At 37.9% G+C, this 21,459-nt stretch overlaps 1 protein-coding gene and 1 non-coding gene across 51 annotated transcripts in view; both read right to left on the bottom strand.

Annotated features, from left to right (window-relative positions):
- Positions 1-12,498: 12,498 nt before the first annotated feature.
- The window catches only part of Clasp2 (cytoplasmic linker associated protein 2), a 202,697-nt gene continuing 193,736 nt past the window's right edge, over positions 12,499-21,459 (bottom strand). For 49 of the 50 annotated variants that reach the window (XM_078038168.1, XM_078038181.1, XM_078038170.1 and 46 more), the window contains 2 exons: positions 16,906-17,022; positions 12,499-14,836 (listed from right to left, as the gene is read on the bottom strand). In XM_078038168.1, coding sequence (XP_077894294.1) covers positions 14,750-14,836; positions 16,906-17,022 — 204 coding nt within the window. In that variant the 3' untranslated portion in view covers positions 12,499-14,749. The remainder of the gene's footprint in view (positions 14,837-16,905; positions 17,023-21,459) is intronic. The other variant, XM_078038189.1, reaches the window with a different exon arrangement.
- On the bottom strand, positions 19,068-19,174 carry LOC120892165 (U6 spliceosomal RNA). Its single transcript, XR_005736816.2, has one exon. It is a non-coding gene; the product is annotated as a U6 spliceosomal RNA (small nuclear RNA).

Here is a 21,459-nt window from a genome sequence, read left to right as displayed (position 1 = left end):
TGTTCAAAATGAACACAAAAGTACATTGAGGGGCTGGGGTTGTGGCTCAGTGGTAGAGAGCTAGCATGTGCGAGGCACTGGGTTTGATTCTCTGCACCACATACAAATAAATAAATAAAATAAAGGTATTGTGTCCATCTACAACTAATAGAAACTTAAAAAGAAGAGTACATTGAATGTTAAATAATGGCAGTTCTCCTTAAGCTGACCATTAGAGTCAATGTGATTCCAGTAAAAATACCAACAGAATTTTAAAAATTGGGAAAATTTCTTTTAAAACTACCATGAAAAAGCCAATGGGCAAAAATGACTAAAAAAAGAAAAAAATTTAAGATATTAAAATATTATAAAACCAAAATATTTAAAGAAGCATATATGGATGAATAAATGGATACATCAGCAAAGGGAGAGAAAGAAAAAATCCTGGGAACAGATCAATATGAATATGGAAGTTTATTATACAATTGAAAACTGCAATAAAGTTATACAATAAAAACTGTATCTCAAGTTGGGGCTGTGTCCCTCGGTGATAGAGCGCTTGCCTCACATGTGTGAGGCACCTGGTTTGGTCCTCAGCAGCACATAAAAATAAAAATAAGTTAAAAAAAAGTATATATATATAAAGGTTATCTTCTTTAAAAAAATCTCAAAATCAGTAGGGTTTGGATATCAACATTTAGGTATCTGGAAACCTCATAGTCCAGTGGCTCAAGGATTCCCTCATTTCCCCCAAATATTTCTTTTTTTTTGTACCAGGGATTGAACTCAAGGGTACTTAATCACTGAGCCACATCCCCAGCCCTTTATTATTTTTTATTTTGAGACAGGGTCTTACTAAGTTGCTCAGGGCCTAGCTAAGTTGCTGAGGCTGGCTTTGAACCTGCCTAAGCCTCTGGAGAAGCTAGGATTATAGGCATGAACTGTTGTGCCCAGCCCAAAAAATATCTAAAACAAAAAAAATCAAATCAGAAAATGATAGAAGAAAATATGGGAGAATAATTTTAGAAATTCAGAAGGAAGAAGGCTTTTAAAAAATATGACATCAGGGGCTGGGGTTGTGGCTCAGTGGTAGAGCACTTGCTTAGTGCCACAGTCTGGCTGGGCAGAAAATAACCGAGCCGCCCTATTGCCGAACAGCAGGGGTCTATACACAACTGAATACACAGCCTGTTTCAATCCAGCATCATCCAGTCACAGCAATTACACACAGCTTAACTTAATTACCATCATCTTAATGGCTTGCTGGCGTCACCTCTCAACCACTCCTTCTGGCAAAATGCCATGCGCCATCCTGACTTGGCTGTGGCTCTCAACAGCTTAGCATGTATGAGGCACTGGGTTCAATCCCTGGAACCACTTAAAAAAAAATAAAATAAAGGTATTGTATACATCTTCAACCAAAAAAATATTTAAAATATTTAAAAAACTATAAAAACATGTGACATCAGGGGCAAGGGTTGTGGCTCAGTGGTGGAGCACTTGCCTAATATGTGTGAGGCTGGGCGCAATCCTCAGCACCACATAAACATAGATAAATAAATAAAGTTATCATGTCCATCTACAACTAAAAAAATAATACTTCAAATCTAGAAATTTTAAGGAAGCAATTAATACATTTGAATATATAAAACTCTAAGTTTCTTCATAGCAAACATCACAGTATTAGTCCATTTTTTTTAATTCTAAGTACGTGTGGCAGGTAACTCTATAAAGAAAAGAAATACATTTAGTTCATAGTTATGGAGGTTCAAAGGCAAGGCACCAGCATCAGCTCTGCCCTGGTCTGGACTTTGTCGTAGAGGGTACCAAGATGGTTGGAGCATGTGGAAGAGGAAGAGATCACGTAGCCAAAGTGGAAACTAGACAATGACTTTTATAACGACATGCTGTCTCAAGATCTAATTCAGAGTCCCACAAGAACTACCTTACACATCTTGCAAGAACATACCTCTAATGACCTCATCCTGGGCATCATCTTTTAAAAGTTCCACCACCTCCACACGGCCACCCTGAGGACCATGCTTCCAACACAGAAATGCTTCAGGGACAAACCACTTCAAACCACTTTAGGGCAAAATCAAGAGAACAGGAAAAAATAAGATTCTTTGGAACATAGTGGGCAAACAAACATTTCATTTCACCAATACATTAAGAATTCCTATAAAGAGATAACAAAATACAGTGAAAATAGCACTTAAACACTGCAACCCCAAAGAACTTACAAGTTGAGGGCATCTTTTTTTGGTACCAGGGATTGAACCCAGGGGTGCTTAACAACTGACCCACATCCCCACTCCTTTTTATGTTTTATTTTGAAACAGGGTCTCACTGAGTTGCTCAGGGTCTCAATAAATTGCTGAGGCTGGCTTTGAACTCATGATCCTCCTGCCTCAGCCTCCTGAGCTACTGGGATTATAAACATGCACCACCGCATGCAGCTAGGGGGCATCTTTTTGCTTTTTTTTTTGTGTGTGTGTGTGTGTGATACCAGGGATTAAACTCAGGGGCACTGGGCCACTGAACCATATCCCCAGCCCCCAGTATTTTATTTAGAGACAGGGTCTCACTGATTTGCTTATCGCCTCAATTTTGCTGAGGCTGGTTTTGCACTCGACATCCTCCCGCCTCAGCCTTCCAGCCACTGGGATTGCAGATGTGCGCCACTGTGCCTGGCTTAGAGGGCATCTTTTTTTTTTCTTTTTTAAAGAGAGAGAGAGAGAGAGAGAGAGAGAGAGAGAGAGAGAGAGAGAGAGAAAGAATTTTTTAATATTTATTTTTTAGTTTTCGGCGGACACAACATCTTTGTTTGTATGTGGTGCTGAGGATCGAACCCAGGCCGCAGGCATGCCAGGCGAGCTCGCTACCGCTTGAGCTGAAAGGAAAGTGACCACAACTCTCGGAGCAACAAAAAGATCTTTATTGCAGCAGTGCAACAAAGAGAAGAGAGAGAGAGAGAGAGAGAGAGAGAGAGAGAGAGAGAGAGAGAGAGAGAGAGAGAGAGAGAGAGGAGGGGAAACGCATGCAGGAAAGAGACAGAGAAAGCAAGAGAGATAGCAAGAGAGAGGGAGCAAGAGAGAGAGAGCAAGAGAGAGGGGAGCCTGGCAGGAGGGAGTTTTTATAGCCCAAATCTAATGGGGCCTCTGGGCCTGCAAGCTGCCTTGTTGGCCCAAGGGGGGTTGAGTGCTCAGCCTTGAGCAGGACTTGACACAAACAGGTGATAAAGGACCAGATAGAGGCGGGTTTGAGTGCATGGGCTATCTTGCAGCCCACATCTGTTCAGCCTGCCCTGCAGACAACACAGTTCAGCCTGCTCTGCACCCAATACGAGCCACATCCCCAGCCCCAGGGCATCTTTTAAGATACACCCACACAGAAAATTTCACTGGGTAGAGCAACTAAATTGAGGAGCAGACTCTGGCAGGACAGTCAAAAACTTTACCACTAGAATTCATGTTGCCAGTAATGGTGAAGATTAGCTGCATTTGAAGAACAGTCTGTTCTTGCTGTTTTGCAAAATTGTGGAAGAAACTGATACAGACCTTGTAGAAAGGCTGCTATAGCCATTTTCAAGATCCCATCACTACCATTTTCTCCCAATTATATGTAAGCCTGAGGATCAGTGAAAAGAAAAAGTGCTCTTTGTAGAGAGCCTTTGTCCAGTCAGTACTTAGTGAACTATAAGATGTTGCTCATGAATAGGAAGAACTCCTCATGGAGAAAATTCAGTGTTTGTGTGTGTGTGTGTGTGTGTGTGTGTGTGTGTTTTGGTACTGGAAGTTGAATTCAGGGGAACTTTACCACTAAGCTACATTCTCAGCCCTTTTTAAAATTTTAAGACAGGGTCTCACTAAGTTGCTTAGGGCTTTGTTAAGTTGCTGAGGCTAGCCTCAATCTTTTGATCTTCTTGCCTCAGCCTCTTGAGTTGCTAGGATTACAGGTGTGCACCTCCATACCTGGTTAAAACATCAGGTTTTCAAAAACATGTTTACATTGACTTCTGGGATTCAAAAGCACTGCCACTGCTTGAATTTCTGCCCAATTATTTTTTTTTTCAAGAAAAGTTAATGATAAATGGTATAGTTTTTAAATTCTGAGAAGTATCGAAGATGCCTTTGTTTTCTTTACAGACCAGAGGTTTGTCCATTGTAGACTGGGTAACGTTTGTGGAGCATTCCTTTTTGAATAGAACTCTTGGTGTCTACAATATCACCTTTTTTGTTGATTCACATGTACGTGGCCAAAGGAACAACTCCATATTTCCTGTAAGGCTTAAAGTACGTATATCATGTGCTTGTCCTCTTCTGTGTTCACCTTTTTGCAAATTGCTGGAAGATGGTGGGTGCAGAGAAGATAGAGCAAAGATGCTTTCTATATGGTCTTTTGTTCAACCATTTAAAAATATCCATTCTTTCAGTTCCTCTGTTTGTTAAGAGGTCCTTGGGGTACGTGGTATACTTTTGGGACATGCTGAGATTGTTAAAAAGCCAGCACAAAGTATCCAACGAGCAAGAGAGTCAGTTAGCTTTTGCTGGGTAGTCAATCACCTCAGAATTTATTGACTCAAAACCCCAACCATTTGTTTCATTCATAGTTCTGCAAGTGAATGGTACTGAGTCATATGGTCTCTGACTAGTTCAGGCTTATTCTTTTGACAGTTGCAGAAATTCATGAGAGAGGCAGAGTGTGAGGTCTCATTCCAGAATGGAAAACTATCAGTTCTGCCGGATTATCTCGGTCAAAGTAAGTCATAAGACCAGGCCAGATCTAAGAGATGGAGAAACTGTCTACGTTTTGATGGGAGAAGATGGCACATCACATTGCAAAACCAGTGAGGCTATAAATGCTGATCAGGAGCAAAGATGCTTTGCTTTGATGGGTTTTGAAAGGCTTAATCAAAATAAAAATAAGCACATTAAAGGTTTTTTCCTGCTAGGAGAAGTGAGGCAGGGGTTGGAAAATTGTGGTCATTTTTATAAATGATATATCACAATTGGATAGATAGGAAGGTTTTTGAAATGCTTCAAAATACAAACTTGTTCCTAGAGTAGTTAACAAATTTTCTCAATCTGCGGTTGATGGATAAAGAAACCATTGGGTGGGGTTAGCTAAGAATATCCTGCCTTTAAAAAGAGAATATTGGGCTGGAGGTGTAGTTCAGTGGTAGAGCTAAGCATATGCAAGGATCTGGGTTCAATCTGAGCACCACAAACAAACATAACTAAATAACATGAGAATGTGATCTTCCTGGTTCTATATGTAGATGGGGAGAATGCCCTGCAACCAGATTTTGAGAACTGTGACTGTGCCAAAAAGACTATGAATGTTAGGTAGATTACATAACCACAAATAAGGGTCAGGTACATTTTTTTTTTTTTTGAGACAAGTGTCTTGTTGTGCTGTCTAGGATGGCCTTTCTCTGGAGTAACTGGGATTATAGACTGCACTATTGTACCTGGCCAGGGTGGTCTTTATTTTTGTGTTCATGTGTATGGTACTGGAGATTGAACCCAGGAGTTCTCTACCATTGAGCTACATTCCCAACCCTTTTTATGTTTTGAGACAGGTTGTCACTAAATTGTCAAAGCTGGCTTTGAATTTGAAATCCTCCTGCCCAAACTCCTGTGTAACTGGGATCACAGGTATGTGCCACCATGCCCTGCTACTCTTTTAGACAATAGTTAGACAGTGTAGCTAGATTACCTGGATTCAGATTTCCAGGTCTGTTAATTATTAGTGTGTAATCTAAGACCCTCTTTACTTCAATTTCTTCAACTCTAAAAGGAGATAAAGCATATCTTCCTTGCAATACTTAGATGAAATAAGTTTAGAACTCTAGCCAGGCTATGAAGAACATTTAGCCCTTTTTCTGTCTCATCAAAAAGGAGCTGACTTGGGCTAGGGATGCAGTTCAGTGATAGGGTGCTTGCCTTGCATCCATGAAGTCCTGGGTTCAATCCCCAAAACCACACACACACACACACACACACACACACACACACACACACACACAAAATATATCAATATATTTAAAGTGTTTTTTTTCCTTGAGATGTCTTCTTTGCTTAATATGTTTAGAAGTATTTTGTTTTTAATCTCCAAATATTTGGGTATTATCTAATATCGATTTTTAAATTTTGGTCCACGAATAAACTTCGTATGATTTTATTCTTAACATTAAATCTGATTATAGTTTTGACTTGGCACTTGTAGTTGACAGTAGTTGACAGTTTCACTGCCTAATCCATTCTCTTTGCCACTCTACTACTTTACCTCTGTTGGGTAGGTAAGGAAATTCATGGGCCGGATGCCAAGTCATTGATGTAACCAATGGGTAAGTATGATGACAAGAGGTACAGGTAATGGATCCATTTACGGTGTGAACCTTAAAGGAGGTAGGGGTTAGATTCTAAGTGCCAAATATGGAAAAACTCCAAGAGAGAACAGAATCAGTGAGACTGACATCAGATGACAAAGTGAACCAAGAGGAAGTGCGAGAGGAAGCAAACATCGGGATGTTGCAATTCCTGTGGGTAAGGACTCTCTCAACCTAGCCTCTTTTAGGGTTGCTTCTCTGTTCTGTCCTCTATATAGATATTGCATGTATTATCAATATCTTTACATATAATCAATCATTCACAGTCATCAGATGGTGAGCAGGATTCTAATCATAGCTGATTTTATTTTTATTTTTTTGTGCTGTGTTAGGGATCAAACCCAGGGCCTCATGCTAGGTATGTCCTCTCCCATGGAACTACATCTTCATCCCCTGAACTCATTTTAACGACCAAGTCACTTAACAATTTCTTAAACAAAATCATTGTAACCACATTCACCATCTTGATAAAGTATGCAGCTCACACTGTTGGGCAGCTGTCATCCCCATCCATCTCCAGGATACTTTCCACCATCCCAAGCAGGAACTCTCTCCTCACTAAATGACTCTTCCACTTTCTTCCCAGCCCCTGGAACCCTTGACAACCACTGGTCTCTCTTCTGTCGCTATGACTTTGGCTACTCCTGGTACCTCATAAAATCAATCAAACAGCATTCAAATACTGTTAAAGGCACAGTACTGGTCAACCAACCCTGAGGACATTCTTCTGGGTGGATCTCCCCTGGTCACTTACTTCAGTTGACCTAGGGTAAACCTCACTGTAAGGAAACTCTCTGGCCTCTGGGACCTGCATGTCAGTTTTCTGAAATAAAAACCACCATTTCTTTCCATGAGAGCAAAATTGAAGGGACTAAGCTAGTATTGAAGTGAAACTTCAAAATTGAATAAGCTGTGGGAGACCATGAGCAGTGAGTTTGGGTTGAGTTGGGAATCAATGATGTGTTTTGAACGCTTGGCATGTAAGTTCATGTGTTCAAAAATGAGAAAATTTATCCTAAAAACCACACAGTGAGAAGGGAGCTCTGGATTGTTCGTTCTATTTAACAGCAGCATGAAAATTGATTCACTGCTTTTAACCCAGGCTGTATTACCACAGAGGATCTGTCTGTGGCAATTCCTCTGCTTTAGGGCAGGGTTGCTCAACCTGGGCATTACAGACATTTGAGACAGATGATTCTTTGTTGTAGGTAGCTGTCCTGTATATCTTTGGCCTGTATGCACTAAAATGCTAGTAGTACCCCACATTAAAGTTGTGACAATCAAACATCTCCAGATATTGCCAAATGTCCTTCTGTGAGCAAAATCCACCGCCAGTTGATTCATGAGAAGAAAATATCATGCTTCTTGCTTCACTGAAGTAATCTAACTCTGAATCTAAGTCTCCACTCTGACCTAAACTTTGGTAATAATTAATGTTTTCAATTTGGCTTTAAACAATAACTAGCAAAACTGATTTTCAAGCAACCTTTTAAAAAAATTTTTTTTAGTTGTAGATGGACACAATATCTTTATTTATATATTTTTATAGTGCTGAGTATTGAAACCAGTGCCGAATACATGTGAGGCAAGTGCTCTACCACTGAGCCACAACTGCAGCCCTTTAAACAATCTTTTGTACATGCTTCTGGTAAAGAACTGATTCACACTTTTAAAAAAATATTTTTAGTTGTAGATGGACACAATACCTTTATTTTTATGTGATGCTGAGGATTGAACCCAGTGTCTCACACATTCTGGGCAAGTGCTCTACCTACTGAGCTACCACCCCAGACTCTGATTTACACTTTCTTAAGGAAAAAGAAACACTGTTGTATGTCTGATATTAACATTGAGTGAATACAAGGACTGGTCAGGATGGTTGACAAGAAGCAGCATCCTTCGAACTCTCCTGAGTACCAGGTCACTCCCTCCAGCACCAATACTACTGAAGACACATTAATGTATTTCTCCCATTATCAGATTCACAACTACATATTTACAGCATGCAGATTTTAGGGCTGTCAGAAGCATAGTGGGTACTCAAATATTTAATAAGTGAATAAAGGAAATCAGAACCAAGTTAGCTGAGGCCAATACGTTTTAAAAAAAATGTAGCTTAAAATACTTCACTTCTGGGGCTGGGGCTATTATAGCTCAGTGGCAGAGTGCTTGCCTAGCATGTGTGAGGCACTGGGTTCAATCCTTAGTACCACATAAAAAAATAAGTAAGGGCTGGGGATGTGGCTCAAGCGGTTGCGTGCTCACCTGGCATGCGTGCGGCCCGGGTTCGATCCTCAGTACCACATACAAACAAAGATGTTGTGTCCGCCAATAACTTAAAAAAAATTAAAATTCTCTCTCTCTCTTTAAAAATAAATAAATAAATAAATAAAATAAAGGTATTCTGTCCATCTACAACTACAAATAAAATAAAGGCATTCTGTTCATCTATAACTACAAAAAAAGAATTTAAAAACTTGAATTTTGAAGTTTTAAGATTATGTATGTGATTTTTTGGGGGGTGGATGGGTGTGGGGTTAGTACTAGGTATTGAACCCAGGGGCACATTACATTCCCTCCCTTTTTATTGTTTTGAGACAGGGTCTCCCTAAATTGCCCTGTCTGGCACTTGTGATCCTCCTGTCTCAGCCTCACAAATCATTGACTATAAGTATGTGCCTCTGTGCCTGACAATGTTCAGACTATGTAAAACTGAAGTGTTTGTAGCCAGGCATGGTGGTGCATGCCTGTAATTCCAGGGCTCAGGAGGCTGAGGCAGGAGGATCACAAGTTCAAGGCCAGCCTCAGCAACGAAGCAAGGCCCTAAACAACTTAGTGAGACTCTGTTGCAAACTAAAAAACAAAAATGGCTAGGGATGTGGCACAGTGGTGAAAAGGGTCCCTGAGTTTAATCCCCAGTACAAAAAAAAAAAAAAAAAAAAGATGGGCTTGTGTGGCATGTAGTCCCAGCTAGATACTTCGGAGGTTGAAGTGGGAAGCTCACTTAAGTCCACCTGTTCAAGACTAGTCTGGTCAACACAGTGAAAACCCATCTCAACCCACCCCCTCACTCCCCTTTCTCTCAAAAATAGCTGGGTATAGTGATATGGGTTTGTTGAGGCAGGATTGCTTAAACCAAGGGTTTGAAGGCCAGCCTGGGCAACATGGCAAGACCCTGTCTCAAACAAAGAAAAATCTGCAACAAAAAAGTTAACATGTGTATCCAAGAAAACTTGGGTATAGCATTTCTTTTTTTTGTTTTGTTTTTTACAGAAAACATGGATTTACTTTTCTTTTTCTTTTTTTTTATTGTTGGTCGTTCAAAACATTACATAGTTCTTAATATATCATATTTCACAGTTTGATTCAAGTGGGTTATGAACTCCCAATTTTACCCCGTATACAGATTGCTGTATCACATCAGTTACCCTTCCATTGATTTACATATTGCCGTTCTAGTGACTGATCTATTCTGCTGTCTATCCTATTCTCTACTATCCCCCCTCCCCTCCCCTTTTCTCTCTCTACCCCCTCTACTGTAAATCGTTTCTTCCACTTGTATTATCTTGTTTTACCCTTCCTTTCCTCTTATATGTAATTTTGTATAACCCTGAGGATCACCTTCCATTTCCATGCGATTTCCCTTCTCACTCCCTTTCCCTCCCACCTCTCATCCCTGTTTAATGTTAATCTTCTTCTCAAGCTCTTCGTCCCTACCCTATCCTTGGTTACTCCCCTTATATCAAAGGAGTCATTTGGCATTTGTTTTTTAAAGATTGGCTAGCTTCACTTAGCATAATCTGCTCTAATGCCATCCATTTCCCTCCAAATTCTATGATTTTGTCATTTTTTAATGCAGAGTAATACTCCATTGTGTATAAATGCCACATTTTTTTTATCCATTCATCTATTGAAGGGCATATAGGTTGGTTCCACAATCTTGCTATTGTGAATTGTGTTGCTATGAACATCGAGGTAGCAGTGTCCCTGTAGCATGCTCTTATTAGGTCTTTAGGGAATAGACCGAGAAGGGGAATAGCTGGGTCAAATGGTGGTTCCATTCCCAGCTTTCCAAGAAATCTCCATACTGCTTTCCAAATTGGCTGCACCAATTTGCAGTCCCACCAATAATGAACAAGTGTACCCTTTTCCCCGCATCCTCTCCAGCACTTGGTTGTTGTTTGGGGTATAGCATTTCTTCCAGTGGTTTTTATTGCAAGTTTATTAAATTGTTGAATTTGCTTTTTCAAACTGAGCATAGTACTTGGTGTCTCCCCAAGTGGTCGTCATTACACAGATTGTTTTTTATTTTGAGATAGGGTCGTGCTAAGTCACTGAAGCTGGCCTTGAATTTGCAGTCACTTCCAGCCTCCTGAGTCGCTAGGATCATGGGCTTGTGACACTCCGTATGGCCCAACTTGCTTTATTGCACTTATGAAAAAAATGGTTCAAAGAATTCCACTGACAAGTCCTAATGCTTCTGGCTACTTCATACGTCACTGCCTTGCTACTTGTTTCCCTTGGCTCTCCCCACTGTAACCCTCAATGTCTTCATGCTAACCACTTTTTCTAGGAAGTCTTCAATGATGACTTTATGTGTACCTTTTCTCCCCTCCCATCACAGTGCTCTTTTTCTATCATAGCATGGATCACACTGTACTATTTTATATCCTTGAAGGTGTGGACATTGCATGGATGAATGCAGGAAATTTGAAATACTGAAAATCTGATATAAATAATTCTTGCTTTATTTTCCTGTTCTATTTTAGATTACTATTAATAAGAATAGCTTAGAAGCAGCAATTTAAGCAACTAGTGCATCTTCAAACAATGGTTTTCTGTATTTAGCAATTTCATATTAAAGACTTCTAAAAAACTGCCTTGTATGAAATAATGGGAGATTTGCCAAAGACATAGCTATTTGCTATAAGAATATTCAGTGACTATCATCCATCCAAGGTTGCTCCATACATACAATGGAAAACTTTGCTGCCATTAGAACAAATGAAGATTGATATATTCAAAAGTATCAAATACACTCATAAAAGAAACAAAATTTAATGTTTCCTTATAGTTTTCAGTATTAAAATAAAATTCCTTATTCACAAAATGACAATAAATTTTATCAAGTGGTGATTTTAGAGGTAATTTTTTCTTAAGCTTTTCATTATTTTCCAAATATTCTCCAATAAGGGAAATAACTTTTTATCAGGTGTATTATGGATATATATATATATATATATATATATATATATATTTAGTTTTAGGTGGATTTAGGTGGACACAACATCTTTATTCTTTTTATGTGGTGCTGAGGATGAACCCAGTGCCTCACGCATGCCAGGCAAGCGCGCTACCACTTGAGCTGCATCCCTAACCCAGGATCTTTTATATAGTTGCAAAACTGGACTAAATACAATAAAATGATCTGAAGTAATATAGAAAGGTAAAACAATGTAAGGAAAAAACCTCATGTATTATTGGAATTATATGCTAATTTGCATTTCTATTGATTGTTAATGTTATTCTAAACTAATAAATTATAAGACACACTTGATTTACAAGTAGATCTGGACTGGTAAGATTCTAGTGTTTTATTATATGACCTAATTTGATGTTGTAGTTATTTTGATCTTATATTTGTAAAAATAAAATACAAAGGAGCACCACAGATTAACTCCAAATTGAAGCCCAGAATAAACAGGTTTCATATTCTGAAATTAATATATATGCATATGTGTATATATATATATATATATGTGTGTGTGTATGTGTATACATTTTAATTTTTGAGAAGAGTTCTCACTATATTGCCCAGGCTGGTCTCCAAATATTGGGCTCAAGCAATCCTCCTGCCTCAGCTTCCCATGTAATAGCTGGGAGTACAGGCACACACCACATGACAGCCTATAATATTCTTTTATTTATTTCTCAGCAGTGCAGTAAATAAATGATGCTGATAATTAGTTTGGAGGAGAAAGCAGGAGAAGAAAGAATTTAAACAGGTGCTTTTTATCACCATTCTTTAATAGCTGACATCTACGCATGTTTCTGGAATGAACAAGTAAAGGTATACTGCATGTAGTGATTTAAATAATCAATAACTTTCTTATAGTCTTATCAACTGGAATTATAGAATTTTATTCATTATTTATTTATTTAGCAGTACTGGGGATCAGACCCAAGGCTTTGTGCAAGTGCTCCATAACTGAGCCACATCCCCAGTCCCGAAATTATAGTTTTCAAGTTTATATACATTTACTTTCATTTAGTCATATTAAACCATACTTTTCGATTATGTAGTTCATTAATTTCTTGAGTGCCTGCTGTTAGATGCCAGGTACTTGATCTAATTTTTCAGTTGTGTTATTATTTAGCTTAAGTTATTCTACTTAGTTGTCAACAGTAAAAAGCAATACTCTAAAGCAGAGGTCAAAATTAAATCAATACTCTGATTCAAAATAATATTAAAATATGCCAAAGGTCATGGTACATAAAACACTACTGAGAAGAGTTCAATATTTAAAATGCCTTTTCTTCTTAAAGTAAGCCATAATATATATACACATGTGTAAATAGCTATGTACATTGGATCATGGTTGCTACTTTTCTCCTCAGATGCACTTACAAAATTCTTGAGAACATCATTAATACAAGACCTTCTAAAATCAGAAAAACTCCACAATCTTTGTGACTTATTACACAGTAAGACAGAAAAACAGCTGTTATACATTATTAACTTTTTCAAGTATGTTATGTACAGTTTTATTGCCAGTATATGCACAACAGTAAGCATAGAACTATAAATACACAATGTAATTAACAGTAGAAAACAAAATTGTTACAGGTAAGGGGGAGAGGAGATAGAGAAATTATTTTGTTGCTGCTAAAACAGAAACAAAGGAAGGGAAAAGCCTATGACAAATCATCCATTTAGTTCTCTTGTCTTAAATTCTTTACATATATTTCTACACTTTTTTCATTTAAACAAAGTACAGATAACTGTAACAACAGCAAATTGCTTCCCTAGTAGCCATTTGCTTTTCCAGTCAAATTCACTTTATGTTAGGATTAAAAAAAAAAAAAAAGTCAAGATGAAAAATCATTAGTATCCTGGTTCCATAAGATCTAATTTGGCCTTTCACCCAAACTGTTAATCTTAGAAAGTTGGCTGCACATGAAAAGAACAGGTTTAGAAAAAGGTGATTAAATTTTTGTTGTTGTTGTTAAAAAGTAACAGAAAATCACCCTTTAAAAGTCTTCCAAAAGTCATTACAGGCAGCAGCTCAGTTAAAGGTATTGGCCCTGAAGAGGTAGAGAATTTGTGCCCATTATACAAGATAGCCTTGGCACCATCTTCTCTCTCATCAGGATCATGTTTTCAAGTAATATAACTGCATGGTCAAAGGAAACCAGGTTCCACCATTTAGGTGCTGGTCAATTCCCATGTCTCAATAGTTAGTTTGTTTATTAAATGAGAAACAGAATACAGTCAAAGACACACACGCACTTGATTTTTTTTGTCTGTTTCCATTATCAAGTTTATTCATAAGTGAATTTGATATTAATAAATACAAAAAAGCATCATTCACAACAAAGATAACCAAAAAACCCTGCAATAAAACCTTCTATTTTAATAATATCAAGAAAAAAACCAGGCAGATGATTTGGTGGAGCTTTCTTAAGGGATCATAGAGGGATGTGGTTTTAAATAAAGATGGCAAGATCAATAACCAACAAACGTATCAGTTTTACAGAACTGGCTGATTCTGTAACATTTCTCTTTGAGGTCTTAGTTTTAAACTATAGACCACCCCAAAGAAGTTGCAACTAATGACATGTATCACCACCACACCAACAGAGTCTGGCTGAAGTTCAAATTAGTCTTGCTTTGTTTCACATCATTTTCAATATTTCTAGCATACGACATGATACAGAACAAAACTCAAAGAAGCAATAAAAATATTATTCTGCAACGGAATAAAATGTTTTAGACTGTTGAACTTTTAAAGCTTTAAGCATTCCTGTTTAACCAGCATTTAAAAAAATTTATACAATCGTAACACTGGCAAAGGTTAATGGGAAGACAAAGAAGTACAAACATGTGAAATGATGAATTAGATTTAAAAATTACTTTGTATTGATCAATTGATGTTAATACTGTTTCTTCTTGAATTTGGAATAACTATCATAAAAGTTACATGCAGATTGAGGATAGCCCTCTGTAACAGAAAATATAAAACAAAACAAAACAAAAAACTAAAACTGGGAAACAATGGTTATGTTTCATAAGGTGTATTTGAGAATTTCCTTTCATTGATGAGGGTAGTCTGTCTGTCCTTTCTTAGAGATTCTTGGTTACTTTGATGAACTTCACTAACTTTGTCCAGAAACATCAGTAGTGGGATCAGCTCCTCCAGAACCTGTTTGTGCACGTTTGATGTAAAGATTCAGTAGCTTCATCTGTGGATGCAAGTCAAAGTATGTCATTTGAGCAAGCAACTAAAATTATGATATGATGCTCATTAAAATTATTATATACCTACATGTGAGCTTTGAAGGTCAGATTTTAGGATAGGTGTATTCATAATGCTTAATCTATTGCTGATAAAAATGTTGTAGTGATAACACAAAAAACATTTAACTTATAAGAAGTCACCATTAAAAAAAAAAAGTCACAATTAAAACAAAAACAACTGGGCACAAGCTACATCATGTGCTAGCTGCTTTACATTACCTCTTTATTTTCACATTTTATAGATGAGGCAATCAAGATATAGAATGGATAAGTAAGTGCCTAAGGTCTTAGGGGTGGGTAAGAAGTGGGCCAGGACAGAAACCTAGGCATTTGGCTGCAGGACCCAAGATCTCAGGCCACTATGCCACTGACATCCTAACAAGAATGTTTTGATGTCTCAATGTCATTTTGTAGTTTTTACCTATGTGAGATCAGGTTTATGTGAAATTTGTAATCAACACATATACAATTCTGTGTTACACTTTTTTCATCTAAAGTTATTTAAAAAATGTTTTCCACCTATCTATTTACTTCATATGCAATATCATTACTGGTTCTGATCAAGTTCTAAATTTTAATTGTTTAAAGTATGTGTGTATGTGTACCAGGGATTGAACTTTGGGGTGCTTTACAATGAAGCTACATCCTCAGACCTTTATATTTTTTGTTTTGAGATAGGGTTTCACTAAATTGCCAAAGCTGGCCTTGAACTTGTGATGATCCTCTTGCCTCGGTGTCCTGAGTAGGTGGGGTTACACATGCCACTATGCTTCGCTCCTTCATATGTATTTTCATTCTGCCTTGGTATTAAAAAAAATATGACCATGGCAATGATAATCATTATGATTTTGGAAAACTGTAAATGAAGGTGAATGTATCTTGTTAGCTGGATCAAAACTCATAATTCAACTATCAGGGCTTATGCAGTGGAACGAGCCTATAATACCAGTGACTCAGGAGGCTAAGGCAAGAGAATCACAAGTCTGGTGACAGTCTTGGCAATTTAGTAAGAAACCCTGTCTTAAAAAGAAAAAAAGTGGGAACTGGAATGTAGGTCAGTGGTAGAGCACCCTGGGGTTCAATCTTGAGTACTGCAAAAACGACAAAAACAAAAATAAACAATCATGGTTTATTCTCAACCCCTAGAATTTATTCCAAAGTTCTGGTAGTACCAATAAAATGAGGAAAGCAAGCCTTATTTATTATTTTAAATCTTAAGGATTAATCATAAATTTTAATTTTTAAGATACCAAATCAGAGTTGCACATTAATGGGGTTCATAAGAATAAAGAGAGAAGATCAAATATTTGATTATTACAGTTCTTATGGGCAATTTAGAGAAATATTCAAAGCGTGCCACATTTTGGGAGACACGAAGTAATTCATGATATATAACTACAACAATCTATTTATTCTTAAATAGTTCTTAGGGAGAAAGATTTTGAGTAAGGGAATAGAAAAGGGGTTGGTTAGTGGTTATGAATAACCAGACTACATTGGCTTTTTCTTTTACAGCAGTCTGTCAACAACCATACCAAACTGCTGACCTTACCTGAGTGGCAGATGTTATGAACAGAAACAGCTACGGGCAACGTGGTACTCAAAGTCGGATTTATTAAAAGCTGAGTAACATATTTCCCCTTTTACACACATAGAACTGTTTGTGTGTGTGTGTTTGTGTGTGTGTGTGTGTGTCTGTGTGGTGGTGCTAGGGATTGAACCCAGGGCCTTGTGCGTGCGAGGCAAGTACTATGCCAACTGAGCTAAATCCCCATCTCCCAGAGAGAGAGAGAGAGAGAATTTTTTTTTAAAGAGAGAGTGAGAGAGGAGAGAGAGGAGAGAGAGAGAGAATTTTTAATATTTATTTTTTAGTTCTCGGCGGACACAACATCTTTGTTGGTATGTGGTGCTGAGGATCGAACCTGGGCCGCACGCATGCCAGGCGAGCGCGCTACCGCTTGAGCCACATCCCCAGCCCACCACTACCACTTTAAATCCATGCAGCACCACTTACTTTACTGCCAGTGAGCTGACTGAGATGTGGTTTCAGTTCATCACCAATTACCGCATGAACAGCTACCAGGCAGAAGACGCAAGCTTTCCGAACACTGCTCTCCGAATTATCATAACCCTAGGGAGAGAGCCCATTGTTAGTACTCCTGAGGGATCTGAGAAAATACCTTTGCAACAGAAGATGCAACTCGAAAATGAGATCCCAAGAACACTGAGGCAAGAAAACTGATGACCTAAGTTACTTTTTCAACGTCTGCAGGCACAGATACAACCTTCTCTCCTCCCACTTCACTGCGATCTACTCTACTCCTAGGTCTCATTATCAGGTTTTTTCTTGATAAGCTGCACTTCTCTGATTCTGAGGTTGCTTCTTTGCCACCAAGAGTCTCCAGATGAGCCTTAAAGAACTTAGCTTCAGGGCAGCCAACAGCCTCTCACTATCTAATAAAATATAAATTCCTTGGTTTGGCAGTCAAAGTACTGTCCTATGATTGAAGCCTAATTATGTCTTACATCTGTCCCATCCCTGTGATTACCTTCTCAAATCCAGTTTATGTAAACTAATTCTCTTACGCTTTTTAAAAATTTGTTCTTTTTGGATACACATGTCAGTATTGTGTTTTGACATAGATGGACATAATATTTTTATTTTATTTATCTTTATGTGGTGCCTTACACACACTTGGCAAGCACTCTACCACTGAGCTACAACTGAAGCCCCAATTTCCCATTCTCTTTGGGAGGGTACTGGGGTTTGAACTCAGGGGCACCTGACCACTGAGCCACATCCATAGCCCTATTTTGTATTCTATTTAGAGACAGGGTCTCACTGAGTTGCTTAGTGCCTTGCTTTTGCCGAGGCTGGCTTTGAACTCATGATCCTCTTGCCTCAGCCTCCTGAGCAGCTGAGATTATAGGTGTGCACCACTGCACCTGGCTCAACTTGCCACTCTTGTGTTTATACATTTGTATATGACTTTTAGTTACATTAGTGTGTATTCATACATGAACATACGAAAGTTATGTTTGATTCACTCTATCTTTCCTATTCCAATCCCCCCTTCTTCTATTCATTTCCCTTTGTCTAATCCAATGAACTTCTATTCTTTCCTCCCTCACCCTTCTTGTGTTAGCATCCACATATCAGAGAGAATATTTGGCCTTTGGTTTTTTGGGATTGGCTTATTTCACTTAGCATAATAGTCTCCAGTTCCATTCATTTACCAGCAAATGCCATAATTTCATTCTTCTTTATAGCTGAATAATATTCCATTGTGTATATATACTACATTGTCTATCCATTCATTTGTCAAAGGGCAACTAGTTTGATTCTACAGCTTAGCTACTGTGAACTAAGCTGTTATAAACATTGATGTGGCTGCATCACTATAGTATGCTGATCTTAAGTTCTTTGCATATATACTGAGGAGTGGAATAACTTGGTTAAATGATGGTTCCAAGTTTTCTGAGGACTTTCCATAGTGGGTATAACAAATTGCAGTCCTACAAGCAATGAAAGAGTGTGCTTTCTTCCTTACAATCTCACCAACATTTATTGTTACTTGTATTCTTGACAATTGCCTTTCTGACTAGAGTGAGATGAAATCTCAGTGTAGTTTTAATTTGCATTTCTCTAATTGCTAGAGATGTTGAACATTTTTTCATATATTTGTTGACCATTCATATTCTTCTATGAAATGCCTAGTTCTTTTGCCCATTTGTTGATTGGGTTATTAGTTTTTTTGGTGTTTTTTGATTTTTTTAATATATATTTTTTATAACTTTATTTATTTATTTTTTATGTGGTGCTGAGGATGGAACCCAGTGCTTCATCTGTGCTAGGCAAGTGCTCTACTACTGAGATACAGCCACAGCCCTTTAAATTCTTTATAAATCCTGGAGATTAATGCTTTATCTGAGGTGGCAAAGATTTTCTCCCATTCTGTAGGCTCTCTCTTCAAGTTCTTGACTGTTTCTTTTTCTGTGAAGAAGCTTTTCAGTTTGATGCCATCCCATTCACTGATGGTTGATTTTACTTTTTTGTACTTTAGGAGTCTTATTGAGGAATTTGTTTCTTAAGCTGATATGATGGACAGTTGGGCCTACATTTTCTTCTAGTATAGGTGCAGGGTCTCTAATCTAATGTCTATGTCCCTAATCCACAAAAATATGGAATGCTTTACAAATTTGCATGTCATCATTGTGCAGGGGGCATGCTAATCTTCTCTGTATTGTTCCAATTTTAGTATACATGCTACTGAAGCAAGCACTCCTCTATGCTTTTTAAAAAAATATTTTGTTTTAGTTGTAGTTGGACACAATACCTTTATTTTATTTTTATGTGATGCTGAGGATTGAACCCAGTGCCCCGCATGTGCTAGGGGAGTGCTCTACCACTGAGCTACAACTCCAGCCCCTCCACTATGCTTTTGATCACAATAGCCCATAGAATTTTTATTCATAAAGTATTTTTGAATCAATTATCTGAATGTATATGCACATTTTACACAGGCAAAAAGAGTTAATCTCTATAAAAACCCTGATCATTTTATCCTAAAATGACTAAAGATATATTAAAATATCAATATCAGTTGATACCAGCTAAAAGAAACACTTTTTTTGGTGGTATTGGGGATTGAACCCAAGATCTCACACATGCCAGGCAGATGTGCTATCACTTAATCACACCTCTAAACTTAGAAACACATTCTTCATAATAATCTATGATATATAACTGCAATCATTCAATTTTTTCTCATCACTTTGATATAATAATAAAATTAATTGTCCTTCATAGTCTTCATAAATAATGATAGAAGGTACCATTTTGTATCTATCCTCATTTAATCACTCTATAGCGTTATAAGCTTGTTTATTTGTTGTAGTGCTGGGGACTGAACCCAGGGCCTCATGCATGCTAGGCAAGTGCTTTCCCACTGAGCACACCTCCAGCTTTACTATTGTTAACTTAAAGTCTTTTTCCTCACAACATTACTCTTGACATTAGAAATGACACTACAAAGAATACTGCATTCATGTTCTGATATTTAATTGTTTGCTATGTGCAAGATAGGCCAGGTAAATAATCTTCAGTGTCTGTGTCCTACGAGATAAAAAAATGACCCTTCCTAGAAAAGTTATGGAATCACATGGCCAGGAAGGAATAAGATAGGAATGTGATAGTCAGAATACACTTTGCAAATCTGGGCATGGTGGCACAAGCCTGTAATCCCAGCAGCATGGGAGTATAAGTAGGAGGACTGCAAATTCAGAGAGTCTCAGCAATTTAGCAAGGTGCTGAGCAACTTAGAGAGACCCTGTCTCAAATAAAAAATAAAAAGGGCTGGGGATGTGGCTCAGTGGTTAAGTGACCCCTGGGTTCAATCCTTAGTACCAAAGAACCAAAAACAAAGAAAATCGTCTGTACAGAAAGGTTAAGTGGAGACCTGAGGATAAAAGTAAATTAAGAGTAAGGAAGGTGATAGAGACAGGGAAATATACAGTGACCTCAAGAGACAGTTCAGTGCTTTCTATGAATGAAAAATTCATTATAGGAGCTCATAAAGTAGGAGGAAAAGTAGGAAGGAACCAACTAAGAGAACTGCAGCAAGACAAATGGGCTCATTCTGTTCATAGGAATCTCTGAAGGGCTTTAAAGGAAGGGTGTGATATTAGAGTTAATTCAGAAGGTTGTCGTTTTTATGAGTACCGGGGATTGAATTTAGGGACACTCAACCACCAGCCCTATTTTGTATTTTATTGAGAGACAGGGTCTCACTGAGTTGCTTAGCACCTCACTTTTGCTGAGGCTGGCTTTGAACTTGAAATCCTCCTGCCTCAGTCCCCTAGCTGCTGGAATTATAATTCTGGGCCACCTTGCCTGGCCCTTCATTAACTTTTTGAGAAACGGTCAAACTGCTTTTTATAACAGCTGCACTACTTTTCTTTTCAATCAGGAATATATGAGGATTCCGATTTCTGCACATTCTCACCAATACTTGTTAATTTTGTTTGATATAGTCATCCCAGTGGGTGTGAAGTCAGATCTCATTATGGTTTTTTTTTTTTTGGGGGGGGGGTACTGGGGATTGAACTCAGGGGACCTCAGCCACATGCCCAGTTTTTTTTTTCCTTATATTTTATTTTGAGACAGGGTCTTGCTAAATTGCTAAGGCTTGCTTTGAACTCATGATCCTCCTATCTCAGCCTACTGAGCCACTGGGATTACAGGCATATGGCATCATGGATAGCTCATTATGGCTTTGATATACATTTCTATAGTGAACATTTTTTTCATATGCTTGTTAGTAATTTGTCTATCTTTTGATAAAATGTCTATTCAAGTCTTTGCTCCTTTAAAAACTGCTGTTTTGTTAAGTTAGAACAGTTCTTTATATTCTGGATAGTAGATCCTTATTAAATACATAATATGCAAAAATCCTTTCTCCAACTCTGTGGGTTGTCTTCCTACTTTACTGATAATGTCCTATGATGCACAAACATTATTATTATTTTTGCAGTGCTTAACATCAAACTCAGGGCCTTGTGCATGCAA

The sequence above is a fragment of the Ictidomys tridecemlineatus genome, chromosome 2, assembly GCF_052094955.1.
Source record: "Ictidomys tridecemlineatus isolate mIctTri1 chromosome 2, mIctTri1.hap1, whole genome shotgun sequence".
In the NCBI taxonomy this organism is placed as follows: Eukaryota; Metazoa; Chordata; class Mammalia; order Rodentia; family Sciuridae; genus Ictidomys; species Ictidomys tridecemlineatus.
This window is presented reverse-complemented; position numbering and strand designations above follow the sequence as displayed.